The sequence below is a fragment of the Phocoena sinus genome, chromosome 15 (assembly GCF_008692025.1).
Source record: "Phocoena sinus isolate mPhoSin1 chromosome 15, mPhoSin1.pri, whole genome shotgun sequence".
NCBI lineage: Eukaryota > Metazoa > Chordata > Mammalia > Artiodactyla > Phocoenidae > Phocoena > Phocoena sinus.
Window position 1 is genome coordinate 86,917,846 of NC_045777.1, and position 25,113 is coordinate 86,942,958.

At 60.1% G+C, this 25,113-nt stretch overlaps 1 protein-coding gene across 1 annotated transcript in view; it reads left to right on the top strand.

Moving 5' to 3' along the window:
• MAD1L1 (mitotic arrest deficient 1 like 1) overlaps positions 1–25,113 on the top strand; it is a 311,083-nt gene that overhangs the window by 176,393 nt on the left and 109,577 nt on the right. The window contains 2 exon segments of the mRNA XM_032605902.1: positions 2,389–2,529; positions 13,060–13,116. Coding sequence (XP_032461793.1) covers positions 2,389–2,529; positions 13,060–13,116 — 198 coding nt within the window.

Here is a 25,113-nt window from a genome sequence, read left to right on the forward strand (position 1 = left end):
GCTCCTCCCCGGCCCCTGCGTGGCATCGATGCTCTGGTAATAATAACTGTGTAACCAGCTCGAAACCATAAAAGTCAATGGGAAGATACAGGATTTCAATAAAATTATGACACTCGATAAACCTTCCTGTTGGAAACAAATTTTCCACGGATGTGTGACCCGTTCCAGTTGGATTTGTAACTTTAATTTCTCACTTATTGAATTTTTTGTCATCAACTAATGATGAGGTCCGTGCTGGGGTGATGGCCCAGCCAGAGGCCCGGGAGCGCAGCAGACCGCTGAACTTGGCGGGTGGGGGCCGATGGGCTCCTGAGGGAGAAGAGGGGACCCTGTGAGCCCCCAGTCTTCACCAGTCTCACCTGAGAAGGAGGGGCCTGGGCAGACTGGGTGGGCAGCATCGCTGCTTGGGGTGGAGCAGCAGTTGGGGCAGGTCTCTGCCCGGGCAGTCGGGCCTCAGTTCACGGAAGCAGCGGCCGAGAGCATGGGCAAGAGTGTCCGAGAACATGCCTCGGAGTCGGTGCTGGTGTGGCTGGCCCTGTGGCTGGCCCGGGACGCGGTTGCCCTGGCGGGTGTGTGGGCTGCGAGGGGCGCCGGCCGGGGTGCAGAGCAAGGCTGCACGAGCTTCTCCAGCTGCTGCGCCGGGCATGCCTGCGGGAGGGGCTGCACCCTGGAGTCCAAACGTGGAGGTCTGTTTGCCAGTGTGGATGAGATGGCTGCTGTCACCACGTGAGCCTCGTGGCTCACAGGCCGGCGGCTGGCTGCTTGGTCCAGGAGGGCATCAGTCATCCCGGCCGGCCTGTGAACTGTGCTGATGACCCAGCCCGCTGATCAGGGAGGAGGCTCAGGTGGACGAAAGCGCTGGCCTCGGGTTGCCCGGAGCAGAGCTGGGACCCGGACGTGGTCTCGTGGGAGCCACCTTTGCTTCCTGGGCTGTGCTGGCCCAGGCTAGGCCACTGAGCTCCCCAGTGTGGCCCGCACACCAGCAACGTCGCCTGTTAGAAAGGCAGACTCTCAGGCCCCACCCCAGACCTGCTGAATCTGAAAGGAGGTTTCACAGGACCCGGGAGATGCGCGAGATGGGAGGTTTGAGGAGCCGTGCTCTCGTTAAGCCTGGCTCTCTGCAGGGGACCTGATTTTGTCTAATTGTGCAGCCTGTGTGGGCCTCCTCGGCCGCAGCCGGGAGACGTGGGGGCAGGAGGAGGGCAGGTGCCAGCCCTCAGCTCGTGCTGCAGCCTGCTAGGAACGAGGTCTCCTCCCTGCACCCTTGGGGGCTGGACCTGGAAGAGACTGGCCCGTGGTTCCAGGCCCACAGTGGGGGAGGGGAGCCTCCTTTCCCCGGCTGCCAGGGCGGCTCCATTCCTGGCCTTGGGGACAGCCTCGGTCTCTGAGGGCCTCCCCTGCTGTTCTCCCTTCGCCAGCATCTCAGGAAGGGGTCTTCCCGTGTGGCTCAGGAGGCGCCGCCCGTCTCTCCCAGGGCTCGTGCCGTTGGCCATCGTTTCCAGTAGGGTACCACTGGGGTGGGGACTCCTGTGTGGCTCTAAGGGGTGGTCTCAGCGCTGTGTGGTCCGTGTGCCCCACGAAACCTGAGCTGCATCTTTACGTGGAGGAGGGGTGCCAGGCGTGGCCGGTGCACGGTGACGCCCAGGGACCGTGGCCTCTGGCACCCATGGGCTCGGGGGTGTGGTGGGGAGGAGCTGGCCGAGGGCCAGAGCTGGTGCCACGGGGGGTCCTGGGGCCTCTCAGAGCGCTCCTGGGAGGACCCCTCGGCCCTGCTGGACACCTGCCGCCTCGCTGCTTAGAGGGACCTCTCCTTACCCACCGAATCTTCTGCTTAGACCCTCGCTCTGAGTGTTGCTGGGTCAAAGGCCAGGTCAGAAGTCACGGGAGCGGGGTTACTCCAACCCACTGCCGGCGGACCCCACTGGTGTGTCCCTTGGTCTGTTTGCCGGGACTCAGGAGGTCACACTGACCCAGAACACTGGCTCAGACCTTCTGCCCAGCTGGGGGACACTGCAGACTTGGGGAGGGAGGGGTGCCGACCCCTGGTGGAGGCAGCCCCCGCCCTCTGCTGGCCCGTGAGTCTGTGGCCACCGCAGGTCAGACGGTGCAGCTCAAGGCTGGGCAGGCAGTGTGGCCCCACCGAGGATGGGCCGCAGGCTCACCGGGCACTGACCAAGCTGGGCTGTGGCTTCAGAGCAGCCACGGCCCGTCTTGGCCTTGGTGGGCTCTGTCGGGCTAAGTGTCCAGCTCGAGCTCTTCAAGGAGCCACCCAGGCGGCCCCACCTGGCAGCCTGCCCTCGAACTTGGCCCCAAGCCCACCACGCTGCTCCTGTCTCCCTCACGCCCCTCGCCCGCGCGGGCCTGACCTCTTGCCCTCTGTGCCCACAGGAGCGGGACGGCATGCGCGCCATCCTGGGGTCCTACGACAGTGAGCTGACCCCGGCCGAGTACTCGCCCCAGCTGACCCGCCGCATGCGCGAGGCCGAGGACATGGTGCAGAAGGTGCACGCGCACAGCTCGGAGATGGAGGTGAGTGGGCCCAGCGTCCCTGCGCGCTCCGCGGGGGTGGGCGCTGCGGACGCTGTTGCGTGCAGACCTCAGTCCTGCTGGGGAGGGCCGCCTCCAGCCCCCGCAAGCACAGCCTTGTCGGAACAGGCGCTTCCATGCCATTTTACCGCCACACGTTTGCTCCCTGTGAGACACTAGTGAAGAGGGATTCACGGGGAAGGCTCCCCCTGGCGCTTTTTACGTTGAGGTCCTTCCTGTCTGGCACCGTGTGTGCTCCAGTTCATTACGAGGTTGGCAGTCCTGGCACCTCCAATGCCATATGTTGAACCTTTTTGCGTGTTGGCGATGAGGGGCTGTCAGTGACCTCGGAACTCGTTGACCAGCGTGGTCACCGTGCCTTACCCTGCCCGAGGCGGCGGCTTGGGGACAGCCCCGCCCCTGGCGTCTGGCGGACGGGCACCGGGTTCCTTTGGCTCCCTGTCTCCCCTTGAGTCCTGCCTGCAGGGAGTTGACTTGTCCCGGTTTGCCTGGGGCTGTCCTGGTTTTGGTAGCAAAAGTGCCTGACCCCTTCTCCCTGTGGTCAGCAGTGCAGCGGGGCGGTCACTCAGCCTTCCCTTCCAGCTCCCAGACTTACGGGAGAATTCGGGGGGGGGGGGTGGACATCCACTGGCTCTGCCAGCGTCACTGCCACGGCTGTTCCTCTCCATCGTCATCATCGCCACAGGGGCTCACCTGGCCAGTCCAGGCGCTGGGCGGGAGGCACCAGACAGAGGTAGGGCAGAGGAATGGCCTCCCAGCCCTGGCAGCCGCCCCGCCCTGTCCACGCTGGGACTCCCGTCCCTGCCCTGTTGCTTTCCGGACACGGGTGCCGATGGCCTCCTGCCCTCCACCCAGGCCGCACCGACCCCGGATCTGTGTTAGGACGGAAGACCTGAGAATCCCCATCTTTGAGTCTGGGGGTTACCCTGGGACCAGCCTCAGTGTTCTGGACTCAGGCTCTGCTCGCCATCCCAGCGAGACCATCCATTGGCGGGGTGGTTCTTGCTCTCCACATGTCCTGCACAGCAGACCCCTGTAGGTGAGGGAGCCCCCCAAGTCCCTCCCCCTTGAATTCCCCCAAGAGCCCCGCCTGGGCCTGAGCTGCTGTTCGTGGAAAGGGTCAAGCACAGAGGGGCTGCAGCAGGACATTCCTGGGCCAGGCCAACCAGGCACTGTCCCCTGGCCTTTTTGGAGTGTCTGCAGGCAGCTGAAGAAAGGCTGACTGACTCCAAGTGTTGGAAACACCCATCACCTTTGGAAAGTGGAGGTCGTTGGTTGGATTCGTTGTGCCCTGTGGGTCAGGCCTGGGTCTGCTCCTGCTGAGGGCTGTACGCCTCCCGGTCTCCACCAGGTGGCAGCAGACAAAGCCGGCCGGTCCTGCTCCCTGGTTCAGGCCCCCAGCAGGGTGGGATGCGGACTGTACTGAGGGACCCCGGACAGGACAGGGGCTCCTCCTCAGCCTTGGTTCTTTTTCCTGCACATCACCGAGACCCCTTCTTGTCTCCTTCCAGCCCTCTGGGAACCTATACTGGGACAAGGATGTCCTTCCCCCTCCCTCCTGCTTCCCTCCTCCCCAGCCATCCGCTGACCTGATCTGTACCAGGCCCCGCCAAGCATAGGCCCCCAGGAGCCCCCCCGCCCAATTAGGAGCCACTGGGAACTGGAGCTGTGTGGCTCTGGGTTGGCCCCGAGCTGCGGGAGCTTGGCTGGAGAAGCTGCCTCCGTGGGGGCGGGGGGAGCCAGTTGCCCGGTGCAGTATGAGGATGAGGGGTCCCTGGCTGGGCTGGCGGATCCACAGAGAGCCTCCTACAGGAAGGACCCTGCGCCCGAGTTCATGTTCAAGCTGGCGCTGCTGGAGCAGAGGGGCCTTTGCCGTCAGGCCTGGCTCTAGGTTAGGACTGAGTGTGGAGTAAGAGGGAGCGTGTGGGACTCCGGCCTTCCAGGGAGCTCTGCCCTCGTTCTCTTGCGGTGGTGCACACTGTCCTCTTAGAGATCCGGACCACTCACGGCCACCTCGCTGTGCACTCGAGGAGAGAGGGCCAGGGCCAGGGCTCCAGGAGCCGAGGGTTTTCTCCCAGCACTCGGTAGCGCACAGAAGTGACAGGTGCGGGGAGACACGTACACGGCAGAAGGCTTTTTCTCTAGTGTCCGGAGGGTGGGAGGGGAGTATGGTGTAGAAGGGGAGAAACTGGGGAAATGGGAAACATTGGGCAAATTGGGGAATATTCGCCTCATTCCTGAGCGTTGCAGCCAGCGGCCCCGTCGCCCCATCAACGAGCTCCCTGGATTCGCCCAGCCGGGCCGTCAGGGGGCCGCCCCACGGTAGTGTCTCAGCTGATCTCACGTGGGCCCGGAGGGGGGCTCCCCGAGCACCTTGGAGGGTGTGCTGCCCTGACGGGGGCGCCCACCTCCCATTAGCGCCTGCCTCTAGCCCCCGCTGGCCCTGGGATCCCCGGGGGGGGGGCGCGGGGGGTTCCTGTGGGGGGGCCCTCTGGTGGCCGCTGGCGGCTCCCCTGGACTGGATCTCATCCCAGGAGGAGGTCTTGGTTTAGGGAGAATGTGACCCCAACATGAGGAAACTAAGCCCATTAGCGAAGAACAGGAAGGGGTTCAGGAAGGGGTGTGGGGGCGAGGTCTTGGGTTCAGGAAAGAGCTGGGAGGAGCCCAGGGCGAAGTGGGTGTGACGGCGGTGCCCTCTGTGCCCAGAACCGTGAGGCTGGTGATGGGCCATGTGGAGGGAGCCCTGCGAGTGCTCTGCCCCCCGTCCCCCGTCCTCACTCCACAAGGCCCCGTAGACATGCTCAGCCCTCCAGCCGAGGGTGGGTGGCAGAGGCCTGGCCTGTGGGGACTGCCCTGGCCGTTGTGATGACTGTGGTCGTGCTCTCCATGGACCAGGGGGAGGCTGAGCTCCCGGAGGCCTTTCCGGAAGGACTGGGCTCAGACAGGACATGGGAGACCCAGCAAGGTGGCAGCCGTGGGCTGTGCGTCAGGTGTGCTCCGTGTGGTGGTTTGCCGGTCCTTCTCCCAGGAGATCCAGGAGATCCCAGGAGAGGGGTTGGCAGAGCCTCCTTAAGGCAAGTCACAAAACCCAGATGCTGGCCTGACCTGCCTTCAGTCCCAGCAGTTTCCTGGTAGAGCCGAGAGCTTCTCTGCAGCTCCGGATGGAGTGCTGGGTAAAGGGGGGGAGGAGCGGTGCGGATGCTTTCTCTCCATGCCGTGAGGCTCGGGGCAGCCTGGGGGTTCCCCCGGCCCAGGACCCGCTTCCCATCTCCAGCCTGGCCCCTTTGCCGGGGGGGCACTCAGGCTCTCTGAACCCTGTCTCACCCCTCTGAGGCCCTGAGCAGCCAGGGAGAGGCCTGCGGCTCAGGAGGCTGGAGCCCTGGATGCCGGGGTTTGGGCAGGACAGGCCCCTGTGCCATCCCTTGTGGGTCTGCTCCTACGGCCTCAAGAGAGGGGACAGGCTCAGAGGCGCCTGGCCTTTGACCTCACCCTCCAGGTCAGAGGGGCCCCATGCCGGAGCTGAGCCGTGCAGGGCGGGGCTGGTGTCCTTCGGGCAGTTTTCCTCTTCTTGTTTTATTAAACAGTAACGTTTCACGTCTCGGAGTCTCAGAGAACGGCCCGCGCTTGGAGCCTCTAGAGGCTGGCCTCAGGCTGCTCGGCGGAAGTTTATTGGTTGAGCCTCACGTATTGACAGATGGTAGGAAGTTATGTCACCTTATAGAACCCGTTTGTTAAGGTTCCTCAGAGCTCCAGGCGACTCATCCATCCTCAGGCTGTGATGCAAGCACCGTTCGGGGGCGCACGGCAGCGCAGACGAGAGCAGAGCACTGCTCGCAGCCCCACGGTCCCCGTTTTGTTCCGCTGTCTTGGGGGACCGCCGGGAGCAGCCAGGTGCGTGCAGGGGAAGACATCCCCACAGCCCCCGGGCCTGACGGTGTAGACGGATTAGCGTCCCTCGCCCGCCTGAGAGAGCGCTGGCCTGGGCGTCAGGGTCGGGGCGCCCTGGGCTGTGGGTGCCTGGTGGAGGTGAGGGCCCCTCTCCCCGCCCCTCCCCCGCCCCACCCAGCCCTTCTCCCTCCCTCCAGCCTGCTTCCCTTTCCTTCTGTATTTCTTTCTGTTCTCTCTTTGTGTCTGTCTGTTTCTGTCTTTGCCCTGCTCTGTCCTCTCACCTCCACTGCCCCCTTCTCCTCCTTGGCCTCTCTCCACCTCCTCGCTCACCCCCCAAGCTCCTGTTGATTTTCACGCAGAGGTCAGCAGGCGTTGTCTGTAAAGGGCCAGACAGTAAATGCTGTGGGCTGTGTGGCCACGTGGTCTTGATCACAGCCCCTCAGCTCTGCGGCTGTATAGCTCAGGAGCAGCCGTGGACCGTCAGTAGATGGTGGGTGGTGCTCTGTGCCAATGAAACTTTATAGATAAAACCGGTGGTGGGCTGGATTTGTGTGCAGGCTGTAGTTGCCAGCCCCCTCTTCTAGCTCTCTTTTCTGGGACCCGGGACCCTGCCGCTTGACGTGAGAGCTGCCGCGCCTGCCCCATGGGGCCTGGCCAGCCCCTGGTGTGCCCATGGCAGGCGCCCTCTCACAGGTACAGGGGGCGTGCTGCTCCGTCGGCCCTACCTTTCACTTGCTGGGGAAGGAGTGGGACCCACAGATGCGGGCACAGGGAATTTGAAAAACACATCCACTTCTTAGAGAGTCATTACATTTCACCCATTAGCTTAATATGTCAGTTCTAATGGGAAACATGCTTTGATTCTAGCAAAACATCTCAGTACCACCAAGCAGAAGTGTTGAGATTGGGAGGATCCCAGCAGCCCGACTCTGGTGCCGTTTTGCACGGGTTTTACTTACTCCATTTAATAAAGCGGCTGCAGAAGTCGGTAGCATATGTCATGAATCCCCCTCTGTCGACAGGGCTATAAATATGCGGCTCACGCCACCTTGATTCAAGATATCAGCCTGATTTGTTTTTCTAATTTATTAAATTAAAAGATTATGGTGCTGCTGGCTGCTGCATGGAGGTCTGTGGAAAGTCCCAGTTTCAGAGTGCAGCAGTGATTTCCAACTCCCAGCCTAGGAGGAGGTGGCGCCACACTGCTCCCTCTCCCTCGCTCCTCCCGGACTTCCGTGAGGGCGCACGTCACGGCGTTTCTGTTGCCGTCCCTGGCCGTGGGGGGCTTGGCTTCAAGAAGAACAGCAGCTTTTGAACCCTACGTTGTTCACCAGATCCAGATTTTTTCTTACTTGTGAAAGTGTTCAGTGCTGCCCTTATATAAGGATCTTGAGATGACTCTCCTGTAAAAAAGCACAGATGAACAAACTGGAAAATCTTGAGACAGAGTTACAAGATGAGCAACGTGCTAAATAATGGAAAACAGAAGGGAGGCAAACAGGGAGAAAATAATACCAGGGACCCGGGCTCTGGAATCCTCTGCGGTTGGACACGGATCTGACGTGCAGAGGCCACAGGCAATGGGCGAGGGCCACGTTCTATTTTCAGTTTTTTGATTTAGTTTTTTGAGGCCCCTCCATTCTCTTTCCGTGGTGGCTGCACCAGCTTACATTCGCACCACCGGTGCACGACACATTCTTCAACACTTGCTGTCTGTTGCCGTTTTGATAATACTCATGCTAGCAGGTGTGAGGTGATACCTCACTGTGGTTGTGATTTGTATTTCCCTGATGGTTAGTGATGTTGAGCATCTTTTCATTTACCTGTTGGCTGTTTTTATTCTTTGGAAAAACTTCTGTTCAGATCCTTTCACCATTTCTTAATTGGCTTTTGGGTTTTTTTAACCATTCAGTTGTATGAGTTCCTTATGTATGTTGGATGTTAACTCCTTGATGCATGGTTTGCACATATTTTCTCCCATTCCATAGGTCACTTTTCATTTTGTTGTTTCCTTTGCCGTGCAGAAGCTTTTTGGTTTGTTTTTTTTTATTTCTGTCAAAAACGCCAGTGGAATTTTGATAGAGATTACATTGAGTCTGTAGCTTGCTTTGGGTAGTACGGACAGTTTAACAGTACTAATTCTTCCAGTCCACGGACACAGAATGTCTTTCCATTTATCTGTGTCATTTTCAGTGTCTACTTTCAGTGTCTTTTGAGTATATGGATCTTTTACCTCCTTGGTTAAATTTATTCCTAAGTATTTTATTGTTCTTTGATGCTGTCGTAAATGGGACTGTTTAGTTTCTTTTTCAGATGGTTCGTTATTAGCGTATAGAAATGCAACTTATTTTTGTGTGTTGATTTTATATACTGCAACTTTACTGAATTTGTTCATTAATTCTGACAGGTTTCCTGTGGAGTTTTTAGGATTTTCTATAAATAAGATCATAACATCTGCAGAGCAACAATTTTACTTCTTCCTTTCCTATTTGGATGCCTTCTGTTTCTTTTTCTTGTCTGATTGCTCTGGCTAGGACTTCCAGTACTATGTTGAATATGAGTGGTGAGAGTGGGCATCCTTGCCTTGTTCCTGATTTTAGAAGAAAAGCTTTCAGCTTCTCACTGTTGAATATGACATTAGCTACGGGCTTTATTATGTTGAAGTACATTCCTTGGTACCGAATTAATTTTTGTCATGAGAGGATATGAAGTTTTGTCAGATGCTTTTTCTGCATCTATTGAGATAACCACGTTATCCTTCATTGTGTTAATGTGGTGTATCGCGTCGATTGATTGTGCATGTTGAGCCATCCTTGCATTCCATGGATAAATCCCACTTGACCACAGTGTATGATCTTTTTAATGTGCTGTTGAATTCAGTTTGCTAGTATTTTGCTGAGGATTTTTGTGTCTGTGTTCATCAGGGATATTGGCCAGTGGGTGTTTTGGTTTTTGTCTTTTTTTTTTCTCTTGTAGCATCCTTGTCTGACTTTGGTATATCAGGGTAATGCTAGGCTTGTAAAATTAGTTTGGAAGTGTTCCCTTCTCTTCGATTTTTTCTTGGAAGAGTTTGAAAAGGATTGGTATTAATACTTTTTTAAATGTTTGGTAAGTTCACCAGTGAAGCCATGTGGTCCTGGGCCTTTCTTTGTAGGGAGGTTTTTGGTTTTCTTTTTTAACTGATTAATTTTTCTTACTCTTTACTGGTCTGTCCATATTTTCTGTTTTTTTAAACAATTCGTTCTTGATTATTTGTGTATTTCTAGGAGTTTATTTCTTTTAGGTTGTCCAGTTTCTTGGTGTATAATGTTGATCACAGTAGTTCTTGAGTCTTTGTGTTTTTTATGGTATCCTTTGTGATGTTTTCTTTTTCATTTATGACTTTATTTATTTGAGCCTTATCTTTTTTCTTAATTAGTTTAGCTAAAGGTTTGTCAATTTTGCTTATCTTTAAAAAAAACAACAAAACAGCTCCTAGTTTTGTTGATCTGTTCTGTTCGGGTCCGAGGGTGGTTGTGTCTAAATCCACGTTCTATGAGGGGGTAACAGCTGAAAACTGCTCCTTCACCTTGTGACACTCCCAGCCCAGACCTCTGTTCCAGGTCACACGGCTGGAATGCAGAGACGTTGGGATTCATCTCTGTTGTCTGGCTTCGCCCCTGCAGTGATGCCTGAGTGGCCAGGAGGGCTCGTGAAGACAGATCTGCTGGGTCCTCCCCAGCTCTGGGGGCGTGGGGGGCTGAAACGTTGCACTTCCCAGAAGTTCCCAGGGGTGTTGCAGCTGTGGTCCTAGGCCCACCACCTGCAGGGTAACCACACTAGCTGTTAAAGCCAGGACGGGGTCCAGGTCCGCTGTGGAAGTGCCACCGTGGCCCTGTGAGCACCAGTGGGGCCTGGCGGGCCCCGGGTCTGGGAGAGGTATCGGCTGCTTCAGCTGCATAGGTGGGTTCTGAGGGGTGAAGGCTTCCGTCCTGCAGGCTGCCCAGGAGCCAGCACTTCCCGGCAGAGCCACGGCTCCGGGCTGAGCCCGGCACGTGCGCTGCCTGCCTGCTTATGTGCCGACGTGCTCTGCGGCCACGGGAAGCGTGGCTCACTCCTGCCTTCAGGCTGACGTCCACGTGGGGAGGCGCCCTCTCTGCCCCTCAGGGCTGCTGCCAGGTGGAAGCGGTGTGTCTATGGGCCGCTGCCTGGACGGGCCCCCGTCAACCTGCCGGCTTCCTCACCTCTTTTATCTTTCCACTTTGTCACAAGCCTGTGTGTGAAGTGGAGCCGAGAGGCAGGGGGCCCGAGACTCTGGTCTCGTTCTGTCCACGAGACCTGCAGCCTTGGGCTTTGCGGCCTCCTGTCCTGCCTGCATCCGGCTGCAGGGACGGCTTCTCCCCTGCGCCTGGGCTCCTGCGCTGGCGGGTGCTGGGCAGCAGTTCTCACTCGGAGATAAAAGTGGCCACGCGAGGTCTCAGTGCCCCCTTTGCCGGTCACACGTGGTGCGTGGGCCGGGGGCTCGCGCCTGGGGTCTGGCAGGAGTGCGATGCCCCCGGACGGCCTGACGCAGCCCTGCGGTCACTGGTCCCCTCCTGCCTGCTCCGGGGTGTGCTGCCCCTGGGACGGCCGGTTCCCTTCCTCCTGTCCGCCCCCCCCCCAGCCCCGCCGCGTGCCTGCCCACTGCACCCAGCCCGGCCAGGGCGGGACGTAACCGTGAGGGATCGTGCCTCCCCGAGGCTATTCCAGGAGGCCGTCCCTTCAGGAAGCGCCCGGCCTCGCTCACGCGAGCAGCCAGCCGTGAGGAGCGGCTGACGGTCAGTCTCTGACGCGGCCCACGGCCCCGCCAGCCCCCTGCTCCCTGGGGTCCTCGCTGCAGGCGGAGCCCCCCGTTGAAGGCTCGCCCCGCGGGGTCCCCGTCGTCACCGCCGCCTCAGGATCCTGAGTGCAGAGTGAGCACCAGGTGGGCGGCCGCCACGTCCTCGCTCTCCTCTCCCAGGTGAGGCGACGGCCCAGGGCGGCGAGGGCTCAAGCAGGGTCCCCGGGGGTACGCGACGCCCACACCCAGTGCCGGGCGTCCGAGGGGCGCGTGTGGACCGCGGCTGCCCCGGTCCTCCGACACTGGGTGCTGTCGGCCTTTAATTTCCCGCGTGACTGGGCCGTGGAGCAGCTTCGCGGGGCGTCTTCCCTGGCGAGGCCTCCGCCCACACGGTCTCGCTCCTGTGCTCAGTCCTGCGGCGCCCGCCGGTTCCGCCCGCGGCCCGAGGGGGCGGGGCTGGGGGCGGGGCTGTGAGCCGGCGCGGTGGGGGCCACGCCTCCCCTGTTTCCTTCCCTCGGATCCGAGCCCTGTGCTGCCTGCGTGTCGTGGATGCCGGGAATCCACTGTTCCCGGGGTTTCGTCTGGTTTTCTGGCTGGTTCAGGAGGGAGGGTAAATCCAGCGCCCGTTGCTTCATCTTGTCCCCGGAGAAGGCTTCCCGGAGCCCTGGGGGCTGCGGGGGCCTGGGTCTGGTCTCTCCCGCACGGAGGCTGTGCTCTGTTCACGTCCCCTCTGAGCCTCTCTCCAGAGCTTTGTGTGAAGGACAGGAAGTCACGTTTCAGGGCGCCCACGCTGCAGGCTTGCGGCTCATGGGTGGGGCGGCCCACTCGGCAGGGCCCGTTCCCGCCGCCCCACCCTCATCTTCTCTCCTGGAGACCCCCTGTATGGGCTCTTATGGGGGTCCTTCCCCGGCGCAGAGCCTCTCCTGGATGCTGCCAGGTGCCCTGCACCCCTAGCCAGGGCGCCCCCACTTCCCGGAGGAGCTGGGGTGGCAGTGCTCCCCGCCGTGGGTTTGCCCTGAGGAACGTCTTGTCGCCTCCCCGTGCAGGGACTCCCCCGCGGCCAGCTGCCCTTGCCCATCCAGCCTCTTAGTCACGCCTCCGTCCTTCGGAGTCCTGCCCCTCTACCTGCTGGGCTTTGTCGTGACTCCCCTCCGCCACCCCAGCCGAGGGCCCTCCTGCACTCTTAGGGTCTCGGCGCGGAGGCCGTCGTGGGCGTTGCTGACAGCCTTGCTGTCTGACTGTCGGCTTCCTTTATGTAGCAGAGCCACCCTCCCTTTGTCCCTAATTTGTCCTCCTGGGTGGTAGCACGGGTGTACTTTAAATGTCCTTTATCATTGAAGTATGACGTGCGCACACACACACACAGATGCACACGTCGGAAGTGTCAGCTTGATGAATCTCACACGGATGGAGACACGAGCGTCACCAGCCCCCAGTGGTCCCCATTACCTCATACTGTAGTCCTCTGGGTAGAGATGGCTTCTGCCGGCTCGTTGCGGCTCGACGACTGTGTCCCACCCCCGCTGTCTTGGTCCCCTCTTGAGGAGTGCTGTGGTTGGTCAGTGCCTCCTGCCTCCTGGACTGTGGCCCGGTCCCTGGCCTCTTGCCAGGGGCACTAAGACTCCAGCCCGAATCTCTCTCACCTTCAGGCGGCAGGCTTGGGGCGGACTTGGCGAGTTATCATGTTCCTGCTGCCCCTCTTTCCAAACAGTGGGAATTCGGGGACTCCCCCAGCAGCAGTGGATGTGGCAGAGATGGGGGAGCTGTGGTCGCTTCAGCCCCAGGAGGAGAAAGCCCACTGACCCACTTTCTGTCTTGTCTTGAAGGCTCAGCTGTCACAGGCCCTGGAGGAGCTGGGAGGCCAGAAACAAAGAGCCGACATGGTGAGTACCTGAGGCACACGCCTGGTTGGTGGCCCTTGTGGCCAAAGGGAAGCCCAGGGCCTGGGTACCTTAGAGCGTCGGGACCTGCCCTGCAGGCCGTGGCCCAGGCCACACACCCACCCCCTCCACCCCTGGTACAGACTGCGGGGCTCCCCCCAGCCGGCTCTAAGGTGGGGACGGCGGTGCAGCTCCTGCTCAGGTCACAGCCACACGACACGCTGACCCCACTCTGACCCCACGGGCCCTGGAGCGTGTGCGCACTGAGCACAGGGCTCCCCAGCCTCGCGTGGCTACTTTGTAGCACGTTTGTTTCTCTGCTGTCGCTGTGCGCTGACTTCTGATGTCAGATCACGTCCGCCCCGCCCTCCGTGCAGCCGGGGGAGCCCTCACCTGGGCGCATGCAGACACGGCCCCGGAGCCCTGGCTGGCGCCCCCGTACCTGGAGGGTCCTTACCACCCACTGGGGGACAGAGGGACTCGGCTTTCTGGCATCCTCATCCTGTACAAACCGTGAGCCACTCTGGCGCTGGTCTGGGCGCTGAGGGGATGAAGCCCCGGGCACAGGAGGGCCACAGGTGTGGGGAGGGGAGGGGCATCTGCTCACGTCATCGGGTTGCTGTGCCTGGGCCACACGCCAGCCGGGTTGGGGGCACCCGGGAAGCTGCCGTGGGCACTGGGACTGGTGGCTGGAGTCGGGCTCCTGTCTCGGTGTCGGCACCGCCCAGCCCCGCCTCTTGTGGGCATGCACAGTGGGGATGACCGCCGGGTGGAAGAGACACATCCTTGAATTTGGTCTGTCCACCGCTGCTGCGACCCTCAGTGTCGGGGGCTGGGTGAGGAATCGGGGGTGGGGTGGGATGGGAGGATCGGGGAGCGCGGGTTCGGGGGAAGCGTGGCGGTCTGCGAGGCAGTTGTACATTGGGCTGTGGGGGCTTTTGGGCGTCCGGAGTCCCCGAGTCAAGGCCGGGAAGCACCTGGGTGTTCCCGGTGGGTAGGTACCCAGCGGGCCAAGCCCTGCCTGGCTGCTCCAGTCCCAGGCATCTGTCCTGGGGGGCAGTTCCACTCAGAGTCAGAGAAGGACATGTCCAGCGAGGGACCCTAGGTCCCGTGTGTAAGGGCAGCCGTGAGAGGAGCCCAGAGCTTCCCGGTGATGGGATTTCATCAGTGAGCCTCCGAGAGCTGTTTCCTGGGGCAGCAGGGGCACGTCTGGGCCTGCAGAAGTCCTAGAGGTGGGAAGGCAGCCTGACTGCGTGCTGGCTGAGGGAGGGGGCGCAGCTGCCTGGCCTCCAGACCCGGGGCGGGAGGGGGCGAGGGGGCTTTGCCGCCCGGGGTGGGGGGGGGGGGTGTCCGTGAAGCCTGATGCATCCTTTTGATGAGGTCCTGAGGACTCAGTGATCTGTGTCTCCTCTGTCGCCCCCTCGGTGCTGGCCTGAGTTGGCGTGTGCCCTCGGGCCGTGTTTCCGTGATGTGCACGAGGCAGGAGGAGGTGCGTGGGCATCTGATGCCCGAGGCCTCAAGGCTGAGAAGTGAAGATGCCTTGGAGCTGATGCCTCGGCCCTTCCCCGGCCCTGGGGCTTGTGGATAGGAGCCGGTGCCTCCTGGGCAAGAGGGAGGACAGACCCTGCTGCACTTGGCCACTGGCTCTGGCCCTCAGGCCAGGGTGGGCACTGAGCTGAGGAGGCCGGGGCACCCCGAGGGACGCGGGGCCGCAAGGCTGTGTGCCTTCCAGTCTGTGCTTTTTTTTAGTTTCAACCCGTATAGTTTCCGTCCCTTGTGTGAATCACCCAGGGGCTTTGAAATCCTGACACCTGGTCCCTCCTCTAGACCGACTAAGTTAGAACTGGTTGGGGGGGGGGTGGGCCCGGGCAGCGGTGTCATTTCATGTCTTCCTGGGCAAGTCTGATGTCAGCCAGGGTGGAGAGCCTCCGGCAGGCCTGGTGTCCCCAGACTCGGTGCAAGGCCCCTCCCCCAGGCCACTGGGGGACCTTGGGGACCGTGCTCCATGGGGAGCTTCGAATGAAACGTGCCTTGTCCCAGTGGTACTGACCCTGCAGAGGCGGGCAGCAGTGCGGGGCCTGGCCTTGCCTGAGCTGACTCGGCCATGTGCGGAGATGAGGTGCCGGTGGCCTTCGTGTGCACAAGCCAGGCGCTGTGGGCCCCTTACGCTGGTTCTTTCTTGCTTGCTTTTGGGTCTGGGCTGTAGCTGTCTCCTCAGACAGGTTTTTAATCTCCGCCTTTTTTTTTTTTTTTTTAAACATCTTTATTGGAGTATAAATGCTTTACAATGGTGTGTTAGTTTCTGCTTTATAACAAAGTGAATCAGCTATACATATGCATATACACCCACATCTCCTCCCTCCCACCCTCCCTATCCCACCCCTCTAGGTTGTCACAGAGCACCGAGCTGATCTCCCTGTGCTGTGCGGCTGCTTCCCACTAGCTGTCTATTTTACATTTGGTAGTGTATGTATGTCCATACCACTCTCCCACTTCGTCCCAGCTTACCCTTCCCCCTCCCTGTGTCCTCAAGTTCATTCTCTGGGTCTAATCTCTGCCCTTGATGGTCTCATCTTTAGCTTATTTCGTGTTATTTCACTTCTCTCTTCTTTTTCTGAGTTAAAGGGAAAATGAGAAATGGCGGTGCCCGGGGCCCAGGAATGCAGGTGAGCCACACTCAGTCCAGGAGCCTGTGTGAGCCCCTGCTCTCCCTCCCGGACTGGTTCCAGGGGGGTCCTGCAGCCCCCGAGGAGATAAAGGCTAGGCAGGCTGGTGCAGGGGTTGGCAGCTGGAAGCCTGACAGGTCCGTAGTCAAGCCCTCAGGGAGTGAGATTACCCAGAAAATGCATGCATTTGGTTAGGGGGAGGTTTCTGCTCTCATGTAAACCCCTGAGGGGATGGAGAAGTAAGAAACTGAAGAGGGGGACAGTGGCCCAGAGTGCACTGTGGGACCCGGGGGGGCGGGCACAGTCACCCCTCCCACCCATTCCAGTGACAGCCTTGGTGCCACTGGGAGCATCTCTGGTGCTAGGAGGGCGGGGCTCCTCTGGGTCTGGACAGTGAGGGGCTGCTGACTGTAACCCCAGGCCCTCTGTCCAGGACAGCTGCGAACGGGGCCCCGGCTCCTGTAGCATCTCTCCACCTGCAGCTGCTGGCCTGCTGTTTGCTGGCCCAGAGTCAGTTCACTAGGTAGGAAAGGAGAGAGGAAAAAAGAAAAATTTAAGTATCTTTAGCTAATTGCAGATGACAAGATAAAGGCAGTCTGACTTTTTGTTGATAATTAGCAAACATAATTAGTAAGTGTGAGCACAATTCATGTTTTTTTCTTTAAATGCAATTGATATCACAAGGAAAGACATCCCTGGCTGTAGTTGTATTGTTGACACGCCTCACCCTAATTAGGTCAGGCCGGCCATGGCTGCAGAAAGGAGTTTTTTTTTTTTTTTGTGGTACGCGGGCCTCTCACTGTTGTGGCCTCTCCTGTCGCGGAGCACAGGCTCCGGACGCGCAGGCTCAGCGGCCATGGCTCACGGGCCCAGCCGCTCCGCGGCATGTGGGATCTTCCCAGACCGGGACACGAACCCGCGTCCCCTGCACCGGCAGGCAGACTCTCAACCACTGCGCCACCAGGGAAGCCCAAAAGGATTTTTTTGATTCTTTTTTTTTTTTAACTAAACATGCTCTTTTTTCTTTTCTTTTTTTAATTAATTTATTTATGGCTGCGTTGGGTCTTCGTTGCTGCGCGCGGGCTTTCTCTAGCTGTGGTGAGCGGGGGCTACTCTTGGTTGCCGTGCACGGGCTTCTCATTGCAGTGGCTTCTCTTGTTGCGGAGCACGGGCTCTAGGCACACGAACTTCCGTAGTTGTGGCTCACGGGTTTCAGTAGTTGAGGCTCACAGGCTCTAGGCACATGGGCTCAATAGTTGTGGCTCACGGGCTCAGTAGTCGTGGCTCACGGGCTCTAGGTGCAGGGGCTTCAGTAGTTGTGGCTCGCAGGCTCTAGAGCGCAGGCTCAGTAACTGTGGCTCACAGGCTCAGTAGTCATGACTCACGGGCTCTAGGCACATGGGCTTCAGTAGTTGTGGCTCGCGGGCTATAGAACGCAGGCTCAGTAGTTGTGGCTCACAGGCTCAGTAGTCATGACTCACGGGCTCTAGGCACATGGGCTTCAGTAGTTGTGGCTCGCGGGCTCTAGAGCGCAGGCTCAGTAACTGTGGATCACGGGCTCAGTGTTGTGGCTCACAGGCTCAGTAGTCGTGACTCACAGGCTCTAGGCACACGGGCTCAGTAGTTGTGGCTCGCGGGCTCTAGAGCGCAGGCTCAGTAACCGTGGATCACGGGCTCAGTGTTGTGGCTCACAGGCTCAGTAGTCGTGACTCACAGGCTCTAGGCACACGGGCTCAGTAGTTGTGGCTCGCGGGCTCTAGAACGCAGGCTCAGTAGTTGTGGCTCGCGGACTCTAGGCACACGGGCTTCAGTAGTTGTGGCTCGTGGGCTCTAGAACGCAGGCTCAGTAGTTGTGGCTCGCGGACTCTAGGCACAAGGGCTTCAGTAGCTGTGGCTCGCGGGCTCTAGAGCGCAGGCTCAGTAGTTGTGGCTTGCGGACTCTAGGCACAAGGGCTTCAGTAGCTGTGGCTCGTGGGCTCTAGAGCGCAGGCTCAGTAACTGTGGATCACGGGCTCAGTATTGTGGCTCACAGGCTCAGTAGTCGTGACTCACGGACTCTAGGCACAAGGGCTTCAGTAGTTGTGGCTCGCGGGCTCTAGAGCACAGGCTCAGTAGTTGTGGTGCACGGGCTTAGTTGCTCCGCAGCATGTGGGATCTTCCCAGATCAGGGTTCAAACCCATGTCCCCTGCACTGGCAGGTGGACTCCTAACCACTGTGCCACCAGGGAAGCCCTCGACCCTAGTGCACTCCTAACCACTGTGCCACCAGGGAAGCCCTCGACCCTAGTGCACTCCTAACCACTGTGCCACCAGGGAAGCCCTCGACCCTAGTGCACTCCTAACCACTGTGCCACCAGGGAAGCCCTCGACCCTAGTGCACTCCTAACCACTGTGCCACCAGGGAAGCCCTCGACCCTAACTCTAAAGAGTACTGCAGTACTTTATAACTTCAGGGAGTGAGGACTGGATGTTCGAGGACTGGATGTTCGTCTTCTGACTCTGGGGACTTGCCCCTCACAGCCTCGCGCCGCTGTCTGCCTCCCAGGGCCCCTCCCGGAAACACTGCCCGGCTCCCGGAAGCACTGCCCAGACAGGGAGCAGAGCACGTGCGGCCCGGCTGACTATCTCCCGTCCTCCACTGCTCCCCTGCTTCGGTGCAGCTCGAAGCGGGCAGTGTGGTCGTGGCTACGCGTGGTGAGGCTGCTGCGGGCCTCCTGATGACAAGCGCTTTACAGCAAGGTTCTGCCACCTGAGGACAGCCCCGCAAGGCGGGTCCAGGAATGCGCAGGCCTCCCGGGCTTTCCTTCCGCAGAAGCACCAGCAGCGCTTGCTCTGGCTCCGAGGGGCTGGAGCATGGATCACAGGGATGGTGGCGAGACCACCTGTGGCCCTGCCAGGGGCTGTGCCCACCGCAGTGGGCCTTGCTGACACTGCATCATCATCGACGCCAGCGTCGAGGGCCGGTGAATCACCAGGAGGGGGTGTGAGCCTCCAGTGTTCAACGCTGGCAACCATCGCCCGTGTGCCCCCCCCCGCTGGAGGACCCGGCCTTATCACAGTCTGCCAGCTGCTTCCCGTGAATTATTAAAAGCGCCTCTGTGCGCGGTGGTGACTCATTTCACGCTCTGCATCTGTCCTGCAGGACTGCAGAACTTCGTCCTTGGCAGGAGTGCGGGTCAGGCTCATCGGGGGAGGTGCCCAGTGGCACCATGAGGAGTGGGCCTCCCGCAGCCCCGGGTCCCCTGCCCGGGAGCCTCTGCGCCTCCTCTTCCATCCCGGACACCTGCCTTCCCCTCCTCAACCCCGAGAGGAACGCTGATTTCTCAGGAGCCTCGCACAGAGGCGTGAGTGCACGTGTTTGAAAAGACCCGAGGGACTTGCTGGGACGTGTTGGTTGAGCCTCTGAGGTGGGCCCCTTCTCCCGCTGGCCCCGCGGAGGCCGGCTGGAGGCTGGCTGCCTCACCACGAGGCCCCCGTGTCTCAGGACGAGGCTCCTCCCCCGGGAGGGGAGTGAACATGTGCGCGGGGCGGGGCGGCATCAAATGCGTCTCCTGTTTGGGGCAGGTCTGTTGGATTCAGTGTCCAGGGACGGAGCCTGTGCTGTTCCTGTGATGTGCGGCCGGCCGTGCTCCCCACCTTCCCATGTGGATGTCTTCACTGCCTCCCTGTCGGGGCCCCCCAGGCCCTTCTGCTGTCGCTGAGCACATGACGTCCTCTCACCCTTCCATGTCCTTCGTCATGCTGTCCCCACCTCCTGGAATGTTTCTCCGGTCCCGCAGAGCCTGCTTCCCCCTCAGGACGGAGCTAAGTGCTCCTTGCAGCGGTGCCTGCGGCTGCCCCGTTGTGCAGACGCGCTGTCGTCCCACCACGTTCGCTCGAGTGCACTCTGACCATCAGCATCGCCACCACTGTTGTCCACGGCACAGGCGTGGTTTGGGGCCTGACGCCGCAGCCACTGCAGGCTGCGTGCTGCACACGGATCGTCTCAGTTCGGTCCTGCCCCCCAGGTGGTCATCGTGGAGGGAGCTGCAGCGAGCAGGCAGGTGGCCAGTGGGGCGCAGACCCTGGGAGAGCACCGTGGGCACCACGCTGCCTCTTTACGCCTGTTAACCTGCGGGGCTGGGCCTCGCCCGGGGCCGGCACCAGGACGCGGTGATAAAGTGTGTGCTGAGTCACTGGACACGGGCGCGGAGGAACGCAGTGCGTCCCCGGGGTCTCCCAGTCTGGGAACCCAGTTTTGGGGGTTTGCCCAGTTTGCAAAGGTCTCATTAGAAAATGCGGGTGATTTAAACTTTTGCCTCGCGAGGCCCTGCCTGGCTCCTAGAGACACGCCTACGGAGGTGACGGCATGACGGCTGGCCTGGGTGCGGGGTAGTGCCCGCCGTCCCTGCACGAGCACAGGTCGCAGCCGCTGTCACCGGGGCCTCCGCATGGCTTTCACACCGGACACAGCACGACCTTTTATCATTTTCCTTCTCAGCATCTTGTTAGGTGTTCTCCCACCTTCCGTCCCACGGAAGGTCTAGAGCTCGCTTGCCAGGTTTCAGGTGGGCCTCCCGGCGGACTCGTGCTGCGTGGACGGGTTCCCGCGGGCAGCGCCAGCTCCCTGCAGGGTCGGTTCTTCCTGTTCTTCTCGTCTGGAGCGCCACGCGGCCGCGTGTCCACAGCTTCTCTCACGACCTCACTTGAGTGTGGCTGTTTTCTTCCAGTGGCCTTGCATGTTTCTTGTTAGCTTATTCCCGGGTGTTTTATCCTTCCTGTTACTTGCACGTTGTAAGTTTTTTTTTTCACCCCGCTGCTAGGTCCACTGCCACTGGGTGACCTGGGGTCGCGGGAAGGTGGGCACTTGAGACGTGGACACTGAAAACCCCAGAGGGTCCCCCCCCAAAACTGTAGCAGCCACAGACTAGAAACTGGCTAATTTATCTGCTAAAATCATGGGCATAATTCCACGGGGGAAGTCACGTACGACAGACGTCCCACCCTCACCCGGCTCTGAGCACGGGCTGTTCTTGTGGCTCGCAGGCACCTCGCGTCTCCGGGGGGACCCTGTTCTTGTGGCTCGCAGCTGCCTCGCGTCTCCGCGGGGACCCTATTCTTGTGGCTCTCAGGCACCTCGCGTCTCCAGGGGGACCCTATTCTTGTGGCTCGCAGGCACCTCGCCTCTCCGCGGGGACCCTATTCTTGTGGCTCGCAGCTGCCTCGCGTCTCCAGGGGGACCCTATTCTTGTGGCTCGCAGGCACCTCGCGTCTCCGCGGGGACCCTATGCTTGTGGCTCGCAGGCACCTCGCGTCTCCACGGGGACCCTATTCTTGTGGCTCGCGGATGCCTCGCGTCTCCGCGGGACCCTCTCTGGCATAGCGCTGTCTCGTCTCCCGCTTTCTTACTGTGCAGCGTTGAACGATTTGCTGCTCACCGCGCTGTTGAGTTCACAGCGTCTTCACGGCCTCCCCGCGCGTTTGCCTAGGTGTGGTTTGCTCCCAGCATCCCTGCACACGTGGCTGAGCCACCCTGGACCATCTCTCCAGCCCCTGGTCCCCAGGGATTTTGTGAGAGGTCTCTTTCTTAGCAAATGTGCCGACTCAAGAAATGGCCTTCTAGGGTGAAAACTCTGCAGCTAGGCTTCTTTTTTCCTGAGGTGAAGGTGTGTCCCAGCTCAGGTCAGCAGCTGGGTGAGCCATTGGTGGGTGCCTGCGGCCTGTTGCACCGGTGTGTCCTTCTAGGCTGGGATGGAAATTGACAAGGGAGGTCTATTTCAGACCCTCCCACCCTCACCAGGAAGCAGCAGCCCCTCCAGAGACCTTCCTGGGTGCTTGACAGGTCCAGAGCTGAGCAGGGCAGTGTGCTCTGACCAGGATTCCCCTCCTGTTTTGTTTTTTTTTTTAATTAATTTTTATTGGAGTATAGTTGCTTTACAGTGTTGTGAGGATTTCTGTTCTGCTCTCAGCATCCTGTCTTCTCTGGGAGCCCTGGGAGCCCTGCCACATGGGGGCTCTGGGGAGGAGGCAGCAGCCTGGATCCCTGGGATGAGGGCCCTGTGTGGGCACCTCTGGAAGCCCGGGCCCTCAGCCCCATCATGACCATCTGTGGGGCTTGACAGGGGCTGGGCTCCTGTGGTGGAACTTGTGTGCAACTCGTGTGCGTAGGCACCCTTGCCCCGGTGCTCAGCAGTGGCCGTGTTAGTTAGAGTCGCTGTCGGGGGAGGGGAGAGCACGTCCCCTGCTCCCCACACTGGCTATTGCTTTGTGGGACTGGGTACCCGCCCCCCGCCTGGGCATGAGCGGCCACCCTCTTGAATTAAACTGAAGTTCACGGTCTCTATTTAGAGGTCATGCTGTATTAGCGAGCTCTCCTTGAGGACCGTTAGCATTGAAGTCTTAGGACACGGCGAGTGAGTGTCCTCACTGAGAGGGAGCGGCCTTTCCAGCAGAGGGACGCAGGGCAGTGCAGGCGGCAGGTCCCCGCGGGGCCCGGGCTGTGCCGGAGCAGCACTCTGCTGGGGTGACCATGCCTTCCTGAGGGCTCTGCCCAGCGCCCCGTGGACCCAGAGACTGCAGCCTGGCTGTGGGGAGCAGGCACTGGTCCCTCTCGTCCTTCCTCGTGGTTCAGTCCTCGGCCCGAGGGCCTCGTTTCTCCCGCGTATGCAAGTCGGCTTTGCAGGGTCCTCAGGGGCCCCCTGCCCACCCTGTGCCGTGGCCTCTGGCTGCCTCGGCCTCCCACACTCCTGGCTCTGCCCCTCCCCCCGGCTTGTGCTGCGTCCTGGACTCTCCTCAGACCGGGCGCCGGGTCGGCCTCATGGTCCCCGTCTCTCTGGGATCCTGTTTGTGTTGCCCGCTGTTCAGTGCTTGTTCCAGGAGGGAGGCTCGGTGGTATCCCAGGTCCCCCGTCACGGCCAGAAGCACCGTCGCCTGGCTCTGGTGTGAGCGAGGAGGCCGGCAGGGCACAGTCACCGGCTGGCCTGGGCTCATCGCCGTGTCGTGGAGGATGTGGCTGTCGCTCTGGGCCTTGGGGGGGCCGGGGGGGACGGTGGGCCAGGTGAAGAGGCACGGAGGGGTCTGTTTGCACAGCGGCCCGACTCCCTGTCCCGGCGTGGGGCACGGGGCGAGGCGGCGGGGGCGGGGAGCGGCTTTTCGGGGGCGAGACTGGTGCTGGGGGTACCCAAAGCCTTCATGCAGCCCTTGGCAGGCAGCCCAGCCGCGGGGGGTCCTGCCCCCTCCCCAGGGCCCTTCCAGAAAGGTCTGCTCTGGCCCTGCTTTTCCCCAGCTCCCTGGAGCGCCAGCGCTTCTTCCAGAAGGTGCTGGACAGTGCGTTGCTGCTTTAGAGTCGCCCCAGCACAGAGATTCGTAAGAATCAGTTGACGAAACCAAAGTCGGTGTACTCTGGCACGTTTCCTACTTTCCCGGTTTTCACGCCTCCGCGCCTTTGCCCTCTGGGTCCGGGTCCCACTGGGTGCCCCTCCTCCTCCATCTGGAACCCCCTCCCTGCATGCCCGCTCTTACCTCTCCTGGGGCCAGCCCTTGGCATCCCAGGAGGACGTTCCATGCGTAGGTACCTCCGCTGCCCCAGAGATAGTGGCCTGTCTCCCCCACAGGCACAGACTCGGTTCATTTCTAGTCACATGTGGTGCCCTGTGATCCAACCCTGCTGCAGATGGAGGGTCAGGGTCGACCCAGACAATCCCTCCGAGGAGAACCAGCTCTCAAGGGCCCTCGGGTCCTCGATGGCCGTGGAGACTTGGAGTGGGCTAGAGAGGTCGCTGTGGCAGACGTCCTGAAAGGCAGGAAGGCCTTTGCCTCGGCCAGTCTGGGGGGCCTTTGCAGGTGCTGCCCCCAGGGCTCTTCCTCAGGGGACGGAGTTGAGCGGGAGGGATATTCAGGCCGTGGCGGTTTTGCTCCGTGCACGTGGCCTGGCCACCGGGTGAGGCTGGCCCGTGAGACCCAGCACCCTCTGATAGCAAACGCTTTGTCGAGTCCCCTTCCTTTCCCATCTGCACATGGTTTTACAAGTGTCAGTTTTCAGTAGTGTCTACATGTAGGACAAAGAGGAAACAAAAGAAAAATAATTTATAGCAGTGTATGTTTCATTATGGAGATGAAATTCGGAAACGAGGAGAGGAGGCCTTCAGGGAGGAGGCGGCTCTAGCTGGCGGGAGTGTGGGCTGCGGTGCAGATGACCCCAGGAGACGCTCCTTTGGAGTGCTGTCCACCGGGAGGTAAATCTGCTGTTGAACGGGTACCGCAGCGGAGCTCTCGGCCTTCGGTCATTTAGCAGCGCCCCTCAGAAGAGGCGGTCCAATTAGGCCTTGTGTTCTTTTTCTAAAAACAAACTTCAGATGCGGACTGCTGTCAGTGAAGTACGAAATAGGTAGTAGCAGAGCGCGGTATGGATGCGTTTCCCGTGCTCCCTTGTCTTCTTCCTGTGTCAGGGCAGCCGCTAACCAGCCCTCGTGCTTCCAGCTGCAGCCAGGCCCGGCCTGAGGGGGTCCCACCCCGAGACGCGTGGGGGGCTGGGGAGGGGCGGGCCACAGTCAGCGTGTGTGTACAAGTATGGGCGTGAGTGTGATAAAGTTGAAGGCACGTTAGTTATGAGTTCAAGGTTACCGGTCAGACTAGAAGGGCCTGGTTTTCTGCTTCGAACGCTGTGCTGAAGGTCAGCATTTCCCTCTCCCCTCCCGGAAGCCATCCAGAAGTACTGAGAAGAGTGAAAACCACAAAGGCAAACTGAAATTTGGGCAGAAAAAGAAATACAGCTAAAGCCCAAGCCTCCACAGAGGAGGAGAAGGGCCCCCAGCCCGGAATGAGCAGAGGGTGTGCAGGGAAGGAGCCGTGGGCCGAGGCTGGCGGGGCAGCGGGGTGGGCGGGGCTGCGGTGGTACGGGAGGGGGAGGGGGAGGTCTCAATGCCCCTGAGCTGGCGGGAGGCAGAGTGTCCGCTCTTCTTGCCAGAGGGAGGCAGCGAAGGCGAACGGAACTCACACCAGGCCCTTTGTTGGGATTTAACGTCAGAGGAGACGCCCGTGGTTTCCTCGGTGTAGCCTTTGTACAAAGCCAGACTGAATAAACCTCATCATCGACAGTGAGTAATAAAGGCAGCATCACACAGTTTCATAAAACCAAAAATTGTGTAGAAAAACAAATAACAGGAAAAATTTCACAGAAAAAAAGTTGACACTGAGCAGGTGAGAATTGTACCTGAACATTTTGCCAAGAAATAAGACTTGGCAATCGTGTAGAATCCATGAAGCTGAGACCAAGTGCAGGCACTCAAAGAGGGGAGGGGAGGCCAGAGGAAGAGAAGAACCCGGAGCTGCAGACCTCGGGGCGGAGCCAGAGGGG